Source organism: Paroedura picta, chromosome 2 (assembly GCF_049243985.1).
Source record: "Paroedura picta isolate Pp20150507F chromosome 2, Ppicta_v3.0, whole genome shotgun sequence".
NCBI classification, from domain to species: Eukaryota; Metazoa; Chordata; class Lepidosauria; order Squamata; family Gekkonidae; genus Paroedura; species Paroedura picta.
In genome coordinates this window covers 28,034,377-28,056,297 of record NC_135370.1, presented here as the reverse complement: position 1 = coordinate 28,056,297, position 21,921 = coordinate 28,034,377, and the positions used below count along the sequence as shown (strand labels likewise).

Below are 21,921 nucleotides of genomic sequence, written 5' to 3'. Positions count from 1 at the left end.
GGAGCGGCATAACAGGTGTCAGATGTCAGGAAAGCCTTCCCCTGAGTAGGTGGGGGCTCAGGGAGAAACTGGGCAGAGTGACAAGCAAAGGGTTGCCCACTAGAGTTTGTCCCCAATCCGGCACACTCTGGTCATCTTGGGGGCACATGCAACATGGCAAGCAACCTGGCTTTTTTTAACATGTTGTTTTGGGTTGTGTCTCAGTGGTGCAGGGTTAGGGGGTCCCCAGAGGGACTAAGCCGACTAATCCGTTTTGCTAGGGATCTAAGCAGAATTTTAGATACGGAGTTAGCAGGTCCAACCCATCATTAGATCCAACCCATCTGCTAATTAGTAGCACTGGATTGAAATGTTGTTAAAACTTCAGAGTATATATTAGAAAACCCCCAACATGGTGCCTCGTGGCTCCGTGGAATCCACTGACATTTTCTGGCAGCCACCAAATATTTTTAGGAAGTGGGTGGGGCCAGATAGGGATTTTGTCCAGCAAGGGTTCTGATTGACCACAGAAGATTTGGTTGACTGTACAGATTTTTTTAAATGTTGCTTTGACAGCAGATGCCACCGCAGCACAAGGGTATATGCAGAAGTTAAGCTATGGCAATCATATGCAGGCATCCTGATTATCGTGCAGTATACAGATGAAAATCTTTGCCTTCAGTGGCTGTATTTTCTATTGCCTTTCTTAGTAGACAGGGTGCTGTGTTTGTTAGTTCACTGATTCTGCGGTTGTTAATGCTTTCCACAAAATGTTACTATTCGGACTGATCTTTCACAAACGTATAAAACCCCCCCGGAATATCTGTGTGCGGGCTCGGAAGGAGCGCCTAACAAGTGAATTATTTCATGAGGCACATGCTCTGTGAGTTAATAAGATGTGGAGCAACTAGTTAAAATGTCGGTGAGAATGTTGTGGAACGTCTCTGATGTATTACCTTTTATGCTTTAAAAAATACAGGCCCTAAAATTTTGAATCGCCCTGGTTTATTTCCAGAGGAACCTCATTAAAGAGCTGCACATTTTAACGACTGCGGATTCCTTATCGCCTCATCATTTCAGAAGTGGGATGGATGACAAATCTGATGTGAAAAAAGCTCCCTGTTTAGATGGCTCACAATAAATGCAGGGCTTTGTGTCTTTTGGTTGGGTGCTATAAAGGGTCAGATTTTTATGTTTATGTGATTTTTATGCGCTCTCTCTCTCTCTCCCCCTCCCTCCCTCTGCTCCTTTTTGATACTATCCTCCCAGGATTTTCTTCTAAACCGTTTAAATAAAGAAATCTACAAGCCCCTGCTCATAAACTTCTCGGCACAGACGACGGCCGCCCAGACTCAAAACATCATCATGTCCAAGCTAGACAAAAGGCGGAAAGGAGTCTTTGGGCCCCCTCTTGGGAAGAGAATGGTAAACTTTTAACAATGAAATAATTGTAGGTCTTTTTAGGATATTTGGTTTTCAACCTGATAAGAAGAAAAGTTGTTTTTTATACACCACGGTTCGCTACCCGAAGGAGTCTCAAAGCAGCTTACAATCGCCTTCCCTTCCTCTCCCCGCAACAGAGAACCCTGTGAGGTAGGTGGGACCGAGAGCCCTGACAGGATTGCTCTGTGAGAACAGCTCTATCAGGACTGTGAGAAGCCCAAGCTCACTCAGCTGGCTGCAGGCTCTCAAAACAGTGCATACTGCAGGGCATCAGTCCAGAGAGGGACTATGGGTGTGTAAATTACTGCTTTAAAGGAACACCTACCTGAGATAGTATAAGAGCCTCTTGTGGTGCAGAGTGGTAAGGCAGCCGTCTGAAAGCTTTGCCCATGAGGCTGGGAGTTCAATCCCAGCAGCCGGCTCAAGGTTGACTCAGCCTTCCATCCTTCCGAGGTTGGTAAAATGAGTACCCAGCTTGCTGGGGGGTAAACGGTAATGACTGGGGAAGGCACTGGCAAACCACCCCATATTGAGTCTGCCATGAAAACACTAGAGGGCGTCACCCCAAGGGTCAGACATGACCCGGTGCTTGCACAGGGGATACCTTTACCTTTTTACCTGAGGTAGTGCTCTGTAACTCATGAAAGTTCATCTAGAACAAAGTTCCTCATGAACAAACTTTTCGGGGATCTGGTTGTAAAAAGCATATCACTGTGTTATTTCTGAACATACCCGTAAAGCATAATGCCTGAATTTTTTCCCTTCAAGACTAAACACTGAACAATCTAATCTGCAATCTAAGCCTGCTTTTTTCACTCTTCCAGACCGAGAACTATCATAACCTGAAAAAAAATTGCCACTAGTTTTAGAAAAAAAGGCTGTGTTTGTGCACAACTGACTTAGTTATGATTACTTGATATGGGAGAAGCTCACTCTGTACATGCTCAGATGCACTGCCTCTTTTTTTTTACACAATGTCCAGAATGAGTTGAAAAAGAGGGGGGCGTTTTGTTTGTTCGCAGGTTGTATTTGTGGATGACGTCAACATGCCAGCACGAGAGGTCTATGGTGCTCAGCCTCCCGTGGAGTTACTTCGGCAGTGGTTAGATCACTGGAACTGGTATGACCTGAAAGACTGCTCGATGATTAAACTGGTGGACATACAAGTCATGTGTGCCATGGGGCCACCAGGTATGACCCCCCCCCCATTTCAGAATAAATCTCCACTGCTCATGCAAGAAGAATTGTCTTCCTTGATATTCTTCAGGAAGCAAATTACTTAATAGTGTAATTTACACAGAGTAATTCAGCATTTTCCTCTCACTCAGCTGGGATTGCTTCCAGCATTTGAAAATGTCGGAAAAAAGGCAAATTCTATGCAGGCCATATGTCAAAACCATGCCTGATTTTGCCATTTGTTCTTTTATTGCTTTGCTGTGTTCTCTGTCCATGTAATTGATTGCCTTAGATGTCTTAGGTATGAATTATCACAGTAGTGGCTTAGCTAGCAGTGATGGGGAATCTCCTGTCCAGTTGCTATGACGCCACTATCTCTGGCAGCTGCCTTGAAGGGCAGTTGTGTCTCACCAGCTAATGGAAGGATAGCATCTTGGAATCTTCATGCCCAAATGGAAAAGCGTGGGGAGCTGGGGGGAATTGGAAGTTAAAGCAGGGCAATGGACAGAGAAATTTAGTCTTAGCAAAGCCTAAATGGAGTTGCAAATGGAGTTTTCTTATTGGTTGAAACCTTGCACCATGATTACAAGAGAAATAAAGAATAAAGCCACTGTTGCCATGCTTCCCTAATACCAATCCATGGTGGGATCGCCCTTGGAATATCATAGGCCGTTCTAGCCACTTCACCTGAAGAAGGATATTGTAGAGCTGGATGATGCCGTTGCAACCTTCCTGTTTGCGTGTTTCACAAAGTTTGCTGGTTGGTAACTGTGTGAACAGAATGCTGGACTTCGTGAGCCTCAGGTCTGACCAAGCACGACTCTCCTTATGTTCTTATCTTTTCTCAGACGTGTAGAAAAACTCCTATGAAAAGAAGCCCCAGGCTAGTTTAGAGTTCTGCTGCCCTCAGCCACAAATATATAAGGGAGACCTTTCTACCACAAAAAGTAGAAAGAAGTTCTATATGTAGCATTTTGAAGCTGTTCAGAAACACCACCCCCAGCACTAGTTATCCATACACTTGTGGAAAATCCACATTTAAACATATACAGTAGATCTGTATATGTTTTGTCCTTGATAATCCTAAATATTTGCACTGGTTAATCTGCCTGCATTATCCCTGTAGCACTAGATGCTAACTTCAGTGCTTATTGGTGCAAGGTTTGGGCTTTTACACATTTTGACATATAGTTGACATACTGGAAGCTCATGCTGGCTTACTCCTCTAAGATAAGTGGCACGTTGCCCAGTTCACCTCAGTTTATATAGAGGCTGTAGACACCAGTCTGGATCTATGTATGAAAAGTGTTCAATATATGTAGAATAGTGGCACATGCAATATTCTGTTTCTGTGTTTCTGCTTCCGAATGACAAGGTGGAGGCCGAAACCCAATCACTCCTCGATATTTACGACACTTCAATACCGTCACCATTAACGAATTTGATGATGCTTCAATGTATACAATTTTCTCCAGAATATTAGACTGGCATCTCACTATATGGTAGGTGACTTTGGTATTTTGTGAATCGTTCAAACAGTGAGTGGATTGGATCCAAACCATGGCATCCAAAGGAGTTTGTATTGAAGGAATCCTTCCATGAATACGAGGTAGGGCCAAGCCTTTGCAAATTCACCTGTAGCTTTACATATGAAAACATCTCTCTATGGTCTTGAACTCTCTACAATTTATTTTGGAGGCAGATTAGGATGGCCAAGGTAATATTTAGATGACAGTTATTTCAGAATCTCGTTCATCTTTATTAGCTTTATAACTTTCCTGGGGCAAGGGGAAACCACCTCTGTTCATCTCTTGTCTTGATATTCTAAGGATGTCACCAAAAGTTGGCTGTGACCATACACACACACAGACACACACACACACAGCCTGCCTCTGCTTGAAAAATAAGGTAAAGGTAAAGATATCCCCTGTGCAAGCACTGGATCATGTCTGACCCTTGGGGTGACGCCCTCTAGCATTTTCTTGGCAGACTCAATACGGGGTGGTTTGCCAGTGCCTTCCCCAGTCATTACCGTTTACCCCCCAGCAAGCTGGGTACTCATTTTACCGACCTTGGAAGGATGGAAGGCTGAGTCAACCTTGAGCCGGCTGCTGGGATTGAGCTCCCAGCCTCATGGGCAGAGCTTTCAGACTGCATGTCTGCTGCCTTACCACTCTGCGCCACAAGAGGCTCCTATAGCTTGAAAAATACATAGAACCTAAAAATGAATTAAAACTACATATTATGGGTTGGGTCCATTGACATCTATATACCATGGGTTGGACCTAGCCACACCATTCCACGAAGTCTTTCTCCATTGGAGAAAGATGTAGCAGAAGGGAGTCATTGAATGGAAGGAAGTTGTTGGACACATGCCAATGTGTTGCAAGCTAAAATAAACCAATTCTGCTTATTCCAATTTGTCAGTTCCAGTGTAACTGCGAAAGTGTTTCTTTGCTTCAATAAGATGGTTAAGTTTAGGGGGAGGGGCTTCCAGAAGAAAGGAGTTCTGGACATATAAAATAACTACGTGTGCTAGCCATTAGGTAATTTGACTGTTATGGCCTTGGTACCTTGCTTTCACTAACTTCACCAACATAAAGACTACCATGCTTCATCACAAGAAACCTGCATGTCCCAATTAATGCTAGAGACAGTGCCAGACAACTGCTGGCTTTTAAGGGCAGAATAGCCATTCTGACTTCTCTTTCCCAGTATTCTCTGGTGAAGCCTGAAATCTATTTTCCATATGGAATACTCTGTCAAGTCTACTTAAGTCTGCAAACCATATGGCCCATTCCTTTCTGAGCCACTTACAAACTTACGTTTAGGGCTCTTTTGGGGTGAGGGGCCATGGGGTAGTGGTTAAGAGCAGTGGCTTCTAATCTGTCGAGTAGAGTTTGATTGCAGTAATATCAGGGCTCTGTCAGCCTCACAGGGTGCCTGTTGTGGGGAGAGGAAAGGGAAGGCGACTATAAGCCACTTTGAGACTCCTTCGGGTAGAAGAAAGCGGCATATAAGAACCAACTCTTCTTCTTCAGTAATATCAGGGCTCTCTCACCTCCGTCACAGGGAGGTGAGAGAGCCCTGTTGCAGGGAGTGAGAGAGTCTGTTGCACGGAGTGGAAACGGAAAGCGAATGTAAACCGCTTTGAGATTCCTAGTAGAGAAAAGCGACATATAAGAACCAACTCTTCTTCTACCACCTCACAGAGTGTCTGTTGTGGGGAATGGAAAGGGACAGGCGATTGTATGCTGCTTTGAGACTCTTTTGGGTAGAGAAAAGCGACATATAAGAACCGACTCTTTTTCTTCTGTATCAACTCTCTCCACCTCATGCATAATTTTATAAACCTCTATTGTCCCAACTCAACTGAGAAGTCTCCAGCCTTTCCTCCTAGGAAAGGTGCCCCCAACTCGCTCATCGTCCTGGTCACCCTCTTCTGTACTTTCTCCAGTTCCATAGCACTGAAGACTTGTGAACATGCGGAGATATCACTCTTGTGCAAGGCTCAGCTCCATTAGAATCAGCATGATGTCTACTTGGCTCTCCGGTGACTCATTGAAAAAGAGATCTGAAACAGCCTGAATTGCCTGGGGTGTCTGTCAAGCCACAGAGCTGAATATGGATTTTATGCAGCACTTCAGTGCTACACTTTAAAAGCAGAGCCAGAGAACCAAACGTGGATTTGTATTTAAGCAGCATTATATAAGGGACCATCACCGACTTTTTCGCTTTCCGTGGGACTTCATTTTTGTATATTGATTATTGTGGAGTTCATGATTCTGATATTATATTTAACTCTGATCACTGCACCTGAATTTGTATGCTCAGTAACAGTTTTGTGAATCCCTACGATCCCAGCAAATGCAGGGAAATATTAAAATTACTAGTAAAGAAAGCCACTTTAAAAGCAGTCCTGGCAGGAGGCAGCAGAAAGTGACAGGGCCTCGCCAGAAGATCCGGTCACACCCCCCCCCCCCCCCCCGCACCCAGAGGCGGCAGGGAGGCCGGCTACAAGAGCGGGCCCCTGCGGAGGAGGCCTGCAGCGCTCCTCACCCTGCACAGAGGCAGGGAAACGGGCCAGAAGGGCAGGCCCCTACGGCATAGGTCACCAGTGTTCCTTGTCCCACACAGAACTGAAGTGACTGGCCAGAAGGGCGGGCCCCCATGGCAGAGGCTCCTGGCCTTCCCAGCCTCCGTGGATGGCAAGGAGGCAGCGGGCATTGGTGTAGGCTCTGTGGAGGAGGCAAACCGGCCTTTGTAGGCACTTATGGTGACAAGGAGGCATGCTGGCTGGTTGTGATGAGTCGCACTGCTTTCCTCCTGTTCTCAGGTGAAGTGGGAGAAGAAGAAAAAGAAGAAGAGTTGGTTCGTATATGCCGCTTTTCTCTACCAGAAGGAATCTCAAAGTGGCTTACAATCTCATTCCCTTTCCTCTCCCCATAACAGACACCCTGTGAGGTAGATGAGGCTGAGAGAGCCCTGATATTACTGCTCAGCTTTACTAGTGCTGTGGCGGGCCCAAGGTCACCCAGCTGGCTGCATGTGGGACAGTAGGGAATCATGTGAGGGGGTGGGGGAGGGCCCTGAGGGCCAACCAGAGGCATCCTGGAGCTTCCCAATAGTGCGCTAGCTCCTCTAAGTGACCTTTCACGAGGAAAGGTGCTCCCTTGCTGAGGGCCAATCAGAGGGCTTCCCAGCACATCGTCAGAAGCATGGCCACTGTTTTATTTGTTACTAGTAGTAGAGGCCGCTGAAACCAAAATTCAGCGGGCGCTAGGGGCCTGGGGAGCTTTCCCCCCCTTCCCCAGGGCTTGGGGGGCTTTTTCCTGGGCCCCCCCGATCAGGGAAAAAGCTCACCAGGCCCCGGAGAAGGCGCGATCGGGCGGCCTGACGCATCGTAGGTGGTAGGAGCAACTGCGAGCCGCGCTGTGCGCGGCTCGCAGTTGCACGGGGCTGGGAATCAGGGGGACCAATCAGCAGGCGCTTCGCGCCTGCTGATTGGTTCCTCCGATTGTCTGTCCAGAGGAAGGGTCCAATCCGGACCCTTCCTCATCCTGGACACATCCCGCCTCAGAACGTCTTACAGCTTTATTTAGTCCGTGGCGCTGCCCGCGGCACCACGGGCAGTGTTAAGATGATGTTTTGCCATTTGACTTCTTTTATTCTGTTTCCACAAACAGCTACAGCTTTCCTCCGGAATGTGTCGAAATGACCGAGCAGATTATCAACAGCACCATGGTCATATACAAAGAGGCAATGGAGAACTTGCTTCCCACGCCAACAAAATCACACTACTTGTTCAACTTGCGTGATTTCTCTCGGGTCATCCAAGGCGTTTGTCTGTCAAGGCCTGAAACAACAGAATCTCCAGCAGTCATAAAACGCCTTTGGGTTCATGAGGTAATCTCCCTGTCAGAAAGTAACTGAAAGTTTGTGCCTGGACCTGATCAAAATATATTTTCTTCTAGGACAATTTAGTTGATGGTTCTGAACTTGGTAGCTACGATGTAAAAACTCTATATATGAGGTTTTGTCAAATATGTAGGTAATGTCATACACAGTGATAAGTGGGTGGTGAAAGCAAAGCTAGAAACTTTTGCAGTTGATAAATACCTCATGTTCTGTGGAAGGTAGTTTCCAGTACTGAAACTAGAAATCTGCACTTTCATTTTAAAACTCCTTAGTTTTTAATTGTTGCAGCCAGCATGCCTCCTTGTCACCATCAGTGGAATATTACCAAACAAAATCATCAAGATTGTCTAGAGCAGTGGCCCCCAACCTGCGAAGGCCAGGGCGCTGGGCCATGGTTCCCTCTCCCCGCCCTCCCACAGTAAAAAACTTACCAGGCCGCAAGCTTGCGGCCCGGGAAGCTTCTTACTGCGGGAGGGGGGGGAGAGGGAATCAGGGCCACGCATCGCGCATGCGCGATCTAGCATGTGCGATTTCGGCCGCGCAACACGCATGTGCGCATGCGCGGGCGCGGCCACGCATGTGCGCATGTGCGGGCACGGTCACGCATGCGCGGGCGCGGCCACGCATGCGCGCTGCTCGGGCGTGGCCGTCGTCTGCCGGTCCCCAGCCGAAAAAAGGTTGGGGACCACTGGTCTAGAGTTCTTCTGCTAAATGCACGTTAAGAGTCAGGATAGATGTTTCCCAATAGGATTAACGTGCAGAAGAACTCTAGACTACCTAGATGATTTTGTTTGGTAATATCCCTGTTGTTCCAGCTACCAAGTATGACACTCATATATAAAAGTTGCACATATTTAATGTTACACTTCTTTAGAAGTCAGCAGTGACTCACAAAAGCTTCTGCCCTGTCACAAGTTTGGTTTGTCTTGAAAGTGTTGCTGGAAGCACTAAGCTTTATCTGTTTGGAATGGCTTATAGCATTTGAGAAGGAGAGATTTCAAGTGATACTTCAGTTTATTGTTCCCCTCCCCACTTGATTGAAAAATGATGCTTTTAAAATGTCACCATATCAAATCTCGAGATGGAGTGGTTTATAACATTAGGTAACTATGTTTTCCCTACTTGTTTTGAGCAAATCAGAAGCTTGTCTGTCACCATATCACTATAGACTCAGGTTTTCCTGTCTTCTGCCACAAACATTCCAAATAAAAATGAATGACCAGTTTTCAGATTCTGTTGTTTTTGAACTTGTATTTCCCTATAGAATGACGTTTATTTTAGAGATCTTAATAGTTGTTTATATCTTCACCTGGTTCATACCGATCAGTGTAGAGTTTGTTTTGTAGAACAAAACAAGTAGTCCGCAACCTTTCGGCTGCCACGGACCACTGCTCCGGAGAGTGGGGAGAGGGCGGCCCGGGCGCCTGCGCACGCACGGCAGCCCCAGTGCGAACGTGCATGTGCGGACTGCCACGCACGCGCGTTTGCACCTGGCAGGGGCGCAAACACGCGTGCGCGGCAGTCCGCGCATGCGCGTTTGCTCCGCCGCCATGCAGGCGGCCGCGGCTTCACCTCCCGGCCCCTCTGGGCCGCCAGCAAATCAGCCGCTTTGCCGGCCGATTTGCTCACGGCCTGGCAAGCTTCTCGCTTCGGGCGGGGGAGGGAAGAAGCCACGGCCCGGCGCCAAGGCCTTTGCGGCCCGGCACCGGACCACAGACCGCAGGTTGGGGACCACTGTTGTAGTGCATTTTCCATAAAGTTGATAAGGTGTTCAAATTTCACTTTGCATCCTTAATTTCACATCCTCATATAGAGAGGGATGCCTTTCTTTTTGGTTTCCGCGACTTGAATGTCTCATCATTTCCTACAGTGAACTTACTGTGATGTCTTGTACAGGTCCTTAGAGTATATTACGATCGTCTAGTCGATAAAGCGGATCGAGCTTGGCTTGTCGGATCCATTCAGAATGTAGTGCAGAATCAAATGGCAGAAGACTTCAGCGAGCTTTTCGGAAGGCTGGATTTCAATTATGACGGCGTGGTGGAGGAAGACGATTTGAGAAGTCTGATGTTCTGTGATTTTCACGACCCTAAAAAGGAGGATTCAAACTACAGAGAGGTCTTTGATGTTGATGAGTTGAGAGCCGTTGTGGAAGGCCATCTGGAAGAGTACAATAACATGAGCAAGAAGCCCATGAACCTGGTCTTATTTCGATTTGCCATAGAACATGTCTGTCGAATCTCCCGTATTTTGAAGCAACCTCGTAGCCATGCCCTCCTGGTTGGCGTTGGAGGAAGCGGGAGACAATCCCTCACTCGCTTGGCTGCTCATATGGCTGACTATACACCTTTTCAGGTAGAAATATCAAAGAACTATGGAACCTATGAGTGGCATGAAGACCTAAAGTTCATCTTACGGAGATCTACCGAGGGTGAGGTGCAAGGTGTTTTCTTATTCACGGACACCCAGATCAAAAGGGAGTCATTTCTAGAAGACATAAACAACTTGCTAAATGCTGGAGAAGTTCCAAACCTCTTTGCCGTAGACGAGAAGCAAGAAATATGTGAAAAGATGCGTCAGATAGACCGCCAGCGGGACAAGACAAAGCAAACAGATGGCAGTCCCATTGCCCTGTTCAACATGTTCATCGACCGCTGCCGGGACCAGCTGCATATTGTATTGGCCATGAGTCCCATTGGAGATGCATTCCGTAATCGCCTTCGGAAATTCCCAGCTCTTGTTAACTGCTGTACTATCGATTGGTTTCAGGTAGGATGTTTTTGCAGCGTGCACATTTCGAGATGCAAGCATCGCAAATACCTAATGAAAGCGGGAGGGGGACCGTGGCTCAGTGGCTGAGCATCTGCTTGGCATGCAGAAGGCGCCAGGTTCAATCCCCAACATCAGTGAGTAAATGAACCCGGCAGTAGATGATGCAAAAGACCTGCACCTAAGATCCTGGAGAGCTGCTGCCAGTCTGAGTAGTCAATACTGACTTTGAAGGACTCAGTATAAGGCAGCTTCATGTGTATCCATGAAGCTTTGTTGATGTGTGGTTCTCCTTTGGAAAGGCTTTGCTGGGAGGAAGCCTCAATATGAGAAGGGGAAGATCCAAGCCATGATCCCCTAGCCCCACCCTGAGATGGCATACCCAAAATATACCGATATTGTTGTAAGGGTCAGGCTACCTCAAAACATTATCAAAATATAAATTCTATTATATCGTATGCAAATGGTGATTAAAAACATAAGGTCTGAATATCAGACTACATAAGACACCAAAATGAGCTTACATAAACTGTGGTAGCAGAGCCAAGTTTGAGCCTGGTGGCACCTTTAAGACCAACAAAGTTGTATTCAAGGGATGATCTTTTGTGTGCATGTCCTCTTCATCAGATACAGCGAAACTGCATATCCTCAACTGGGTGTTGGATTTTGGCTTCCATAGATCAGTGGTTCTCCGTCTTTAATATCTTATATTCCCACCAGTCGCTCCATTAGAGAATCTGGATCTCACCATGAGACAAACAAGCCCATTTTCTACCCCAAGAAGGGTATTTATATATTTGCAGGAATTCTGTTATTACTACTGGCAATGGTTCACAAATTATTAATCCAAAACAGGCAGGGTCAGCAGGAGATGGTAAGTCACGCTTCCAGGTGAACGTGGAGATTGAGAGAAAGTGAATTAGTAGTATGTTATATGAAAAGTGTGCATCCCACCTACTCTGCTTCTGAGGCCCGCTGGTGGTAAATGTACCACTGGTTGAGAACCACTGCTGTAGATCTAACAGAATCTCTTTATCACACTTCGAGTTGTAGATAATCAGTGGTATAAAGCAGGGGTAGTCAAACTGCGGCCCTCCAGATGTCCATGGACTACAATTCCCAGGAGCCCCTGCCAGCGAATGCTGGCAGGGGCTCCAGGGAATTGTAGTCCATGGACATCTGGAGGGCCTCAGTTTGACTACCCCTGGTATAAAGGAATACATCTTTCCATCTACTTAAAGTTGTTTTGTACCATGATTTGCATACTAAGTGAACCAGTAAATGTTCTTTATGCAATATTTTTTGTTGTAAGATTAGTAACTTAATTTGAGTCTTTTACTTAAATAAATCAAGCAAATGTAATTTGGGTCTTCCTCCTTAAATTAGTCTTGGCCATCAGATGCCTTGCAGGCCGTTGCCACTCGCGCTCTGGAAGACATTGAGATGTCTGAGGAAACCCGGAATGGCTGCATTGATATGTGTAAAAAATTCCACACCACGACCATTACTTTGTCTGAATCTTTCTATGCTGAACTCCAGAGGCACAACTACGTAACGCCTACTTCCTACCTAGAATTAATTTCCACTTTCAAATCCCTTCTGGAAAATCAGAGAACGTAAGTATAATATCGTAGCTGCTAGAAAAGGAAATCCCTTGCTGTGTTTCACACAGTATAATGTATGCTTTCAGTTTGATGAGAAATGTATACATTCTGCATGTGGCTCAGGCTGGTTCTGCAATTACGTTGTTTTTCCCGTTGTCAATCCTGCTGAATTCATATCGATCTGAACCAGGGTCTTCCACCTTTGTTTTTACCAAATTGAAACAGACATTGCCTTCTACACTTCATTGTGTGGTTGCTCTCTCCTTCCTGATTGATTGGGAAGTGTAAGAGGGGGGAAGGGAGTGGTGGTTGCGAAGCTCCAGCTGGCATTAAAGGAGCACAAGGCTGGAGAGAGGTTTAGTTCCTGCCGTTTGTCTCCTGACTCTACAGCCAAAGCAAATTGGGGGGGGGGGGGAATGGAACACGAGGCTGCCTGTTTATTTTTATTTTCCTGAGCAAGCGGGGGGGGGGGGGATGGAGAACGAGGGAGGAAACACAATCCAAATGGCAAATCTCAGGACATAGAACTGTGGGCTTGGAGCACAGTGATTTTAGAAATGAGGGCAAAAATAAGTCTTGCGTGGGAATGGCCACCGGGAATCAGTTTTCTTGCAGTCTTTGAACTGACGCCCTGACCAATCAGCGACAGACTACTGCATTACATCTGCGTTGAAGGCGTGGAGGTGGCGGAGGAAATTAATCCAGCAAAATGCAAAGATCTACATTTAATAATGGGGATTTTGGAGCGGTTTTCTCAAATGTAGTGAGTTATATCCAATCCTAGATATCATGGGGGAAAGGTAGCGTCACCACGGATCATTTATAGTTGTTGCAGAGGGAAAATTGGAAATCAAATAAGGTGTAGATGAGTTTTTTTAATTCGGTGTCACTGAGGATAAAAAGCCTAGTGCCGAAGCTGCCATGGTCTGGAAAAGGCTTATTTATCTAGTACATTTAAAGACTGCTCCTCTCTGCGAGCAGGCTTCTTCTTGTTGTAGACTTAGAGATATTTCAAAGCATTAAAGATTGGTTGTTATTAACAACTGGCTTCACTCAAGCTTTCAAATAGTACTTTCCTTTGGTGCTAATAGTGAGTAAGAATTATATCCAGGTGTCCAGATAGAGTAGTCTGCATGAATTGGAAGAGTTTGGGGTCCCTCTTTTCCTTTCAAGGTAATGTACCATAAAGGCAAGTGTGACTGACCTCAGTATTCTTGTTGACTAATAACCTTTGGAGATTTAGTTGTGGAGGTGTTTGGGATACTTTCTGTCCATTCTCATTCTTTAAAAGAAAGGTAAACAATTATGATAAACTGCTTGATGGTTATTGTGAAAAAATACTTCCCACTGTAGAATCCTACTTGGTATTTTACTTATGGCTACATACTCCAACGGTTGCAATGCTGGCAGAAGCCAGTCAAAAGGAAAATAACAGGAAGCAGGCCATTTCTCAAGGTCAGAGTCCTACTCTGCTCCATCCTCTATATGGCAGCCTTTTAAATACTTGAAGATGGCTATCAGATCCCCTCTCAGTCGCCTCCTCTCCAGGCTAAACAGACTGAACTCCCCCAACCTTTCCTCATATGTCTTGGTCTCCAAACCCCTCACCATCTTTGTTGCCCTCCTCTGGACACACTCCAGTTTGTCAACATCCCTCTTCAACTGGGGTGCCCAAAACTGAACACAATACTCCAAGTGAGGCCCAACCAGAGCAAAGTTCTTAAGTTCCTAAAAGCAGGGTGTTGCAGGGATGGAATTTAACATAAAACAATTGAACCATGGCTCTTCCATGAAAGTGTGTGCAGAGTTCCAAACAAGAAAGTAAGATTTAAGAAGAAGATACCAGGCTTTCATTACATCAAGGGGTAACAGGAAGAGGATTTGGGCTTAGAAAATTTTAGATAATAAAGTAGTGCTTTTGGATTAACTCACCAGCATTTGCCTTCCTGTGTGGCCCAAAGTCTTCCTCATTTACCTTCAGTCAGGTGATGAAAATGAAGAAGAGGTACGAAGTTGGCTTGGAGAAGCTGGAGTCGGCCGCCTCCCAGGTGGCCACGATGCAGGTCGAACTGGAAGCTTTGCAGCCTCAGCTCCGACTCGCCAGTAAGCAGGTGGACGAGATGATGCTTGTCATTGAGAAGGAATCCTTGGAAGTCGCTAAAACAGAAAAAATAGTGAAGGCTGATGAAGCAGTGGCCAATGAGCAAGCCATGGCCGCCAAATCCATCAAAGACGAATGTGATGCTGACCTGGCTGAAGCCTTGCCCATTCTAGAAAGTGCTTTGGCTGCCCTGGATACATTGACCGCTCAGGTACAGCGAGTCGGGGGTGGCAGCTTAGGGTGGGTGGGTGCTATTTGTGTTGATTTCTGCTGCATTGTCTGGTACAAGTTGGGTCCAGAATAGAAGAGCCAGCAGTTTACAAGCTTGCGTGTGCCATTCATTCTGAGGCAGCAGCATCCTGTTGGATCTTGATGAAAGATAATGGCCAATTGTTACTCAGTTATTGGTTCTCAAATATTTGGAAGCAAAGTCAGATTGTTAGCTGTGGGCTATATTATTGACACTGATGACCCTTGCTGGTTCTCCAGATGTACAGGCAAGCAAAAGAATTGGTGGGCATGAAGACTTTCCCCCCATCATATACCCGAAGCTTAATAGTAAATGATAGGGCAGAGGAGAAGACTTCTGCAAGATGCTCAGTTGGCTAACTGATTGGCTGGTCAATATCAGAATTTTCTACTTGCCTCCTACAGTTTTAAGCATTACTTGTAAATGTTGGTGTTCATTGAATTTCCTATATTCAGTTAAGTCTTTTAGAGTGTCAGATGTGGATGCCGCATTTCAGTGTATTTGAATTGGTTTCAAATGAGAAAATAAGGTAAAGGTAAAGGTATCCCCTGTGCAAGTACCAAGTCATGTCTGACCCTTGGGGTGACGCCCTCCAGCGTTTTTATGGCAGACTCAATATGGGGTGGTTTGCCAGTGCCTTCCCCAGTCATTACTGTTTACCCCCCAGCAAGCTGGGTACTCATTTTACCGACCTCGGAAGGCTGAGTCGACCTTGAGCCGGCTGCTGGGATCGAACTCCCTGCCTCATGGGCAGAGCTTTCAGACGGCTGCCTTACCACTCTGCGCCACAAGAGGCTCTAATGAGAAAATAGATCAAGCTATATCATTTGGAACTGGGCATCCCAACATGATGCCAGGGCGCCTTTTCTGGTGCTTGCCAAGAGCTTTTTTAAGAAAGTGGTTGAGGCAAGGTGGGACTTTTGCACAAGAAAGTTTCTCGATTAGCCACTGGAAATTTGATTGGCTGTACAGATGGGGAAGGCACTGGCAAACCACCCCGTATTGTCTGCCATGAAAACGCTAGAGGGCGTCACCCCAAGGGTCAGACATGACCTGGTGCTTGCACAGGGGATACCTTTACCTTTACCTTTTTACAGATTTTTAAAAACGTTGCTCAGGCAACAGCTGCTGCCACAGTGCCAGAATCTTCATTGTGTGACTGAAGGAAAGCTGTGGCAGCCATTTTTGGTTCGCCCTTCTGCGGGAGCCATTTTGTGGCTGGGCCTGTCATATTGTGTCAGAATTCCTGAGATGCCTGCAAACTCAAAAAGATTGGAGACCCTTGATTTCTAACGTTAATAAGGTTTGCAGCTGCAACATCGCAAAGTATAGCATGAGATCTGAAAAAGGATTGGAGAAGGATATGAAAATTATACGTTTGTCAATCTTGACCATAAAGGCCGCACAGCTTAGAAAATAGATTTAAACGATTAGTTAAGCGAATGCAAAGTATTTATGGGGGAAAGTTGAAAGAAATGTCTAAACCCTCGATTGCGTCAGAGAGAAAGGAAAAAAATGTCCTCAGTCGGGGAAAACAAATTAGATTATCAAAATATATATATATTAAACAGCCCCGCGGCGCGGAGTGCCGCAGACTGAATAAAGGAGTAAGGGCTGTGTGGGAGGAGTTAGGGCGGGCCCTGTCCGGGATAAAAACTCGGAGGGGCCAATCAGGAGCCGCGAAGTGTCCATCCCGGCCCAAGCAGCCCCATTGGCTGCTTCACCCGGCCAGGGAATCTGGCTGGCTGCTCAAGACAGCCACGGGTGGGGACTGGGCCGCGCTGCCTTCTAACAGCCGCTGGAGCGGCCGGGAGAAGCCTCCACAAAGCCACGGGTGGGGGGTGGCCCTTTATGTTTGGGGGGGGTTCCCCTTTCACATCTAGCGCCCATTTCATTTGAATATGAAATGGGCTTTAAATCTAGTATATATATATATATTCAGAAAAGGTATTTATTTTGTCTGGCTTTAAAGAGCATATGGATTGTAGCAGTTGGTAGGGTAAAAATAGGGAGCGAGCGTGAAATAAAAGGTCAGACAGTGAATTCTCTGCATCAGTAATAAAACAAACAGGTTTGCATGGATATATTGGAATATAAAGGAAACACTAGAATTATGGAGATGAAGCTCCCTCTGTGTGGTCTTTAGTGACTATTATTTATTTCAAGGATATCACAGTGGTAAAATCCATGAAGAGTCCCCCTGCCGGCGTGAAGCTTGTGATGGAAACCATTTGCATCTTGAAAGGCATCAAGGCGGATAAAATCCCAGATCCGACAGGCTCCGGGAGAAAGATAGAGGATTTCTGGGGCCCGGCGAAGAGAGTTCTGGGAGACATGAGGTTTCTGCAGTCCCTCCACGAGTACGACAAAGATAACATCCCTCCCGCTTACATGAGCATCATTAGAAAACAGTACATCACCAATCCTGAGTTTGTTCCCGAGAAGATCCGAAATGCTTCCACTGCCGCGGAGGGCCTCTGCAAATGGGTCATCGCCATGGATTCTTACGACAAGTAAGCCTTTGCGCTCTGAGCGTTGGGCCAGATGGTGTTTCTTGCTTAAGGTGACCAGATTTTAACATTGGTAAAGTGGGACACCGTTGACTGGGGAGGGGGGGGGGGTTCTTGATTAAAAGTTTGGTCTATACAGAGCAACAAAATTTTTCATAGAACGCAAAAATAGTATTGTAATATATATTTTTTTACTTGCAACGTAAGTACAATTTGCCAGGTGCCCCCAGATGTCCCTCCAAAAGTGGGACAATCTGGTCACCTTATTCTTGTTCCCACTTCCTCTGGGAGCAGGAAGATCCAGGGGGTAGATTTTTACAGGGTCGGCTCCATTCCCTTGTTAGGAGAGAGGCCAGGTTGCTGTAATCTCACTTCATTTGCAGGCTATCATTCCCAAGAGCCAGCCCCCTCCCCATTTCCTCCAGAAGAACTGATCTCTGTAATCTGGGGAACAACTGTAATTCCAAATTACAAGGCCCTATCTGCAGACTGGCAACCCTGTTTTCTGTATGCAGACCTGTATGTAGTGTATTCAGCTTGGGGTTTTTTTTTTGCGTGTTTGTTTTTAGAGTGGCCAAAATAGTTGCCCCTAAGAAAATAAAGCTCAACGCGGCGGAAGCGGAGTTGAAAATAGCAATGGATGGTTTGAGAAAGAAACAAGCAGCCCTAAAGGAGGTCCAGGACAAGCTAGCGAAACTGGAGAAGGCGCTGGAATCAAAGAAGCAAGAGAAAGCTGACCTGGAGAACCAGGTAGGGAATGCGGAGCTGCAGAGAGCTGGTTCAGAAGTTACAACTGCTGCGAGGAATAGCTGGTTGTGCAAACTGTGTTACCGTGCAGGAGGCCATTTCAATGGCTCTTCTTTTGTTATTTTTTTAAATCACATTTCATAGCTCCTTGGAGGTGTACAAAGGGCCTTCAAGGCACAGCCACCTTTTCCAAAGAGAAGGTATCTGAAGAAGTGAGCAGTGACTCATGAAAGCTCATATTGTGCCACAAATGCTGTTAGGTGCTTTAAGGTGCTGCTAGACTCTGGCTCTTACATATTTTTAAAAAGACGAGAAGAGGCAAACGTGACATCCTGACCTAGGTGTAACCCATAACCTGAGAGGGATGGATGGAGGGGGGGGTAGGCGTCACTGCAGTTACTCACAAAAGCTCCTCCCCTGCCACATGTTTTGTCAGTCTTGAAGGTGCTGCTGGGCTCTAGTTCTTTTTGACTGCTGCAGGCAGACGAACGCCAGCCTCTGATCTTGATTTAGCCACTTTATTTATTTGTTTGTTTATTATATTTATATACCACTCTCCCTGATGGCTCACATAAAACAGAAACAGGTAACTTAGATTAACAGTGATGAATGAAGTGAAACAACAAGCAACATGGGGCAGTAGAAAAATGTGGGAAGCGTTAAATTAACTCATACCGATAGCCCAGTGGGTTGGGCAGAATTATGGTGGGTGCCATAGGAAGGAGGCTCCGGCAGAGGGCACAGACCCACTGGGCCCAGACCACGTATGGCCTTAAAGGTGATAACCAGAACCTTCAGGCCACGACTGGTGATTCATTTTATAAACTTGGAAGAGCAAAGGCACTGCTATGCACTGTTGATGGTATGCCTACAGCTGTGAGACATCGAACTGCCTTCATATCAGCTTTGGACAGTAACTGCCCATACGCTTCCAATTGAACATTACAGGACTCAGCTGGGAAGCATGGAGGGAAAACCTGAAAAAGGAAGGGAAGCTGAAGCAGGTCTCTGCATCGAACATGTTCTCTTTTTGATTTCGTCTGGCATGTTCCCAAACATGCTGGTTTACATGTTACATGTTCATAGGCTTTTACTGAATTATATTTAAAAAAATTAAATGTTGAAATGTAGGGTCTTCAAAGCGAAAGACAGAGGTGGTTTGCCGGTGCCTGCTTCTGCATATGGACCCATGACCTCCCTGGTGGTCTCCCATCCAAGTGCTAACAAGGAGCGACTGATGAGATCGGGTTAGCCTGGGCCCTCCAGGCCAGAGCTACAGTTCCCTAGCTCTCCAGCGCTCCCTCGCTTACTCACAGGGTGAATGCCAAATGTGGCAGAGCTCTTCTGTCTTTGTCCCGCTGAAACCACTACGGAGGAAAAGGCAAAAGATAAGAAGAATTGGGCTGAGATCTCCACTCAGCCATACATTTCTCTCTCTCTGCATAGAATAACTCACAGAAGCCTTTTGAAAGATTGAACGGCAGGGGTCCCGTGAATTCTGTGAAGCAAAGGCTAGAGCCAATGTAATTGAAAAAATTCTTATGGACATGACCTGGCACATATGAAATTTTATGAATCCTCGAGAGGCTGTTTAAATTGGACGCATCCCCCTGGAGCGGAGTGTCAAAGGGAGCAGACCGAAGCAGATCTACTCGGAAGTAAATCCCATTTTACTCAATGGGGCTTGCTCCAAATTCTTAGGAATGCAGCCATACTTGTCTTGGAAGCAGATGTGTTGGATCCTGCCATCTGTTTTTCACATCCTGCTTTAGTCAGATCTTCATTTCCTCTGTGGCCTGAGAGGGAGGCTCCAGCTTAGTCTCATGATCTATGCAGGGTATGATGTGCATTGCCCTGATGCGGATAGTACAGGCTAGCGTGGTCTTGTCATGTGTACAGGAGACCATCAAGGAAGCCCAGAGTTGTGATGCAGAGGCAGCCAATGGCAAACCACCCCAGAACCTCTCTTACCTGGAACCCCGTGCAGGTTCACCATAAGTCAGATGCAACTTCTTCCTCCACCACCTTCTTATTTCTTTGTACTTGCATAACAAAAAGCTTCCAGAGCATGGACAGAGATCTCCACTGCCGGGCATTCCTGTCCTGCATAATGGGTTTTCAGATCTGTGGGTGGTGCTTCCAAGAGTGGCAGAAGAAGACAAAGAAGAAGAAGATGAAGAAGAAGACAAAGAAGTTGGTTCTTCTATGCCACTTTTCTCTACCCGAAGGAGGCTCAAAGCGGCTTACAGTCACCCTCCCTTTCCTCTCCCCACAACAGACACCCTGTGAGGTGGGTGAGGCTGAGAGAGCCCTGATATCACTGCTCGGTTAGAACAGTTTTATCAGTGCTGTGGCGAGCCCAAGGTCACCCAGCTGGCTGCATGTGGGGGAGCGCAGAATCAAACCCGTCATGCCAGATTAGAAGTCTGCACTCCTAACCACTAGACGAAAAGAGAAATGTTCAGCTTTTGAAGAAATGTTTGGTTCCATTGTCCCATATCACTCAGAATGCTGAAGAATTGGGGGATTAAAAATAAAGAAAACCACTCTGTGGCTTCTGGGGGTGGGGTGGGGGACTGAGAAATGATGAGAAATAGCTGCAGGAAGTCACTGGCAATTCTTAGAGCGATCCTACATTACCTCCATTTCTTCTCTGCTTAGAAGTGATACAGTAAAAAGCCATAGAAGGCCAGGATTCCTAGCAACACAGCCTGAAAATCACTGGCCATGAGAATACATAGCTACAATCTGATAGTGCATGGAACATGTGTATATTTGTTTTTGTTGAATGATGAAAATCTTACCTCTGCATATTAAAATTCCTGATGGAAGGTCAGCCTTCCAAACAAAAGAAATGAGAAGAAGCTGCATCCTCACACTGTCTGATAGAGCTATTGCTGTGCTGTAACAGTCATTTGCCACTGCAGTGTCTTGTCTGCGTGCAGAAATCCAGGGTACCCAACAGTGCATGGATGCACCCATTTGAAGTTTTGGTTGTGACAGGGTTTGAACCTTTTTTGAGAGAAGGGATCATCTGAGCAAAGCTCAGGAGGAGCACAGCCCAGAGTAGGGAAATCTCTTTTGCCCACCTTGTGGTGTGCATTTAATAATCCAATCCAAATAAATCTCTGTGTTCAAAGGACAATACTGGATATTACAAAACAAAAATCGAGAGTCAGAAAAGAAAGACAGAAATATAATGAACATCGAACAACCAAGAATGAAATTACAATATAATTTCAACTTCTGCACTTATACCTGTGCCCTGATCTGGGCCTATTCTGCACGCAATAGATAATGCACTTTAGAAGTAGATTGTCCTGTTCTGCACAGGAAAATCCAGCTGCCAAAGCACACTGAGAGTGCATTATCCTGTGTGTGTGGAATGGGCCCTGGATAGCCTAGGCACTCCTGATCCAGCAGGGTTGACCCCGACTAATATTTTTATGGGAGACCTCCAGGGAGTGCCTAGGCCCGGCAAGAGCTGTCGGCTTTCTGCAGGGCCTGCAAGACGGAGCTCTTCCGCCAGGTCTGTGGTTGTGGCTGGTCTAGGGGGAATATCTGGTGCTGCCCCCCCCCCGCCCTTAGGTAGTATGCCACCCTTTGACGACCTGGGTGTTAATTGCTGACATAGCCCTCTGCTGCTCGGTGGCAGACGTCCTGTTACGGGGAAGGACTGTTTCTCAGCCATGCTGGGGTTTTGTACTATTCTGTTTTGTTTCCATGGGGTTTTATTGTTGTGGAAATTCAAATTCAAATATTGTTGTGGAAATTTGATGTTGTAACCCAACACGAGCCGATATGCCGAGAGTAAGAAATATAATAAATAATAATAATAATTTGGGTGGTAGTTCCTCCAAGGAATGTTGGGGGTCATGCTGCCAAGGCAGGCAATAGCAAACCATCTCAGAACATCTCTTACCT

General features: G+C 46.2%; 1 protein-coding gene across 4 annotated transcripts in view; it reads left to right on the top strand.

Annotated features, from left to right (window-relative positions):
• DNAH7 (dynein axonemal heavy chain 7) overlaps positions 1 to 21,921 on the top strand; it is a 168,300-nt gene that overhangs the window by 100,679 nt on the left and 45,700 nt on the right. For all 4 annotated transcript variants that reach the window (XM_077319509.1, XM_077319510.1, XM_077319508.1 and 1 more), the window contains 9 exons: positions 1,249 to 1,404; positions 2,445 to 2,613; positions 3,974 to 4,100; positions 7,785 to 8,004; positions 9,913 to 10,785; positions 12,172 to 12,401; positions 14,371 to 14,701; positions 16,907 to 17,253; positions 17,820 to 18,000. In XM_077319509.1, coding sequence (XP_077175624.1) covers positions 1,249 to 1,404; positions 2,445 to 2,613; positions 3,974 to 4,100; positions 7,785 to 8,004; positions 9,913 to 10,785; positions 12,172 to 12,401; positions 14,371 to 14,701; positions 16,907 to 17,253; positions 17,820 to 18,000 — 2,634 coding nt within the window. The remainder of the gene's footprint in view (positions 1 to 1,248; positions 1,405 to 2,444; positions 2,614 to 3,973; positions 4,101 to 7,784; positions 8,005 to 9,912; positions 10,786 to 12,171; positions 12,402 to 14,370; positions 14,702 to 16,906; positions 17,254 to 17,819; positions 18,001 to 21,921) is intronic.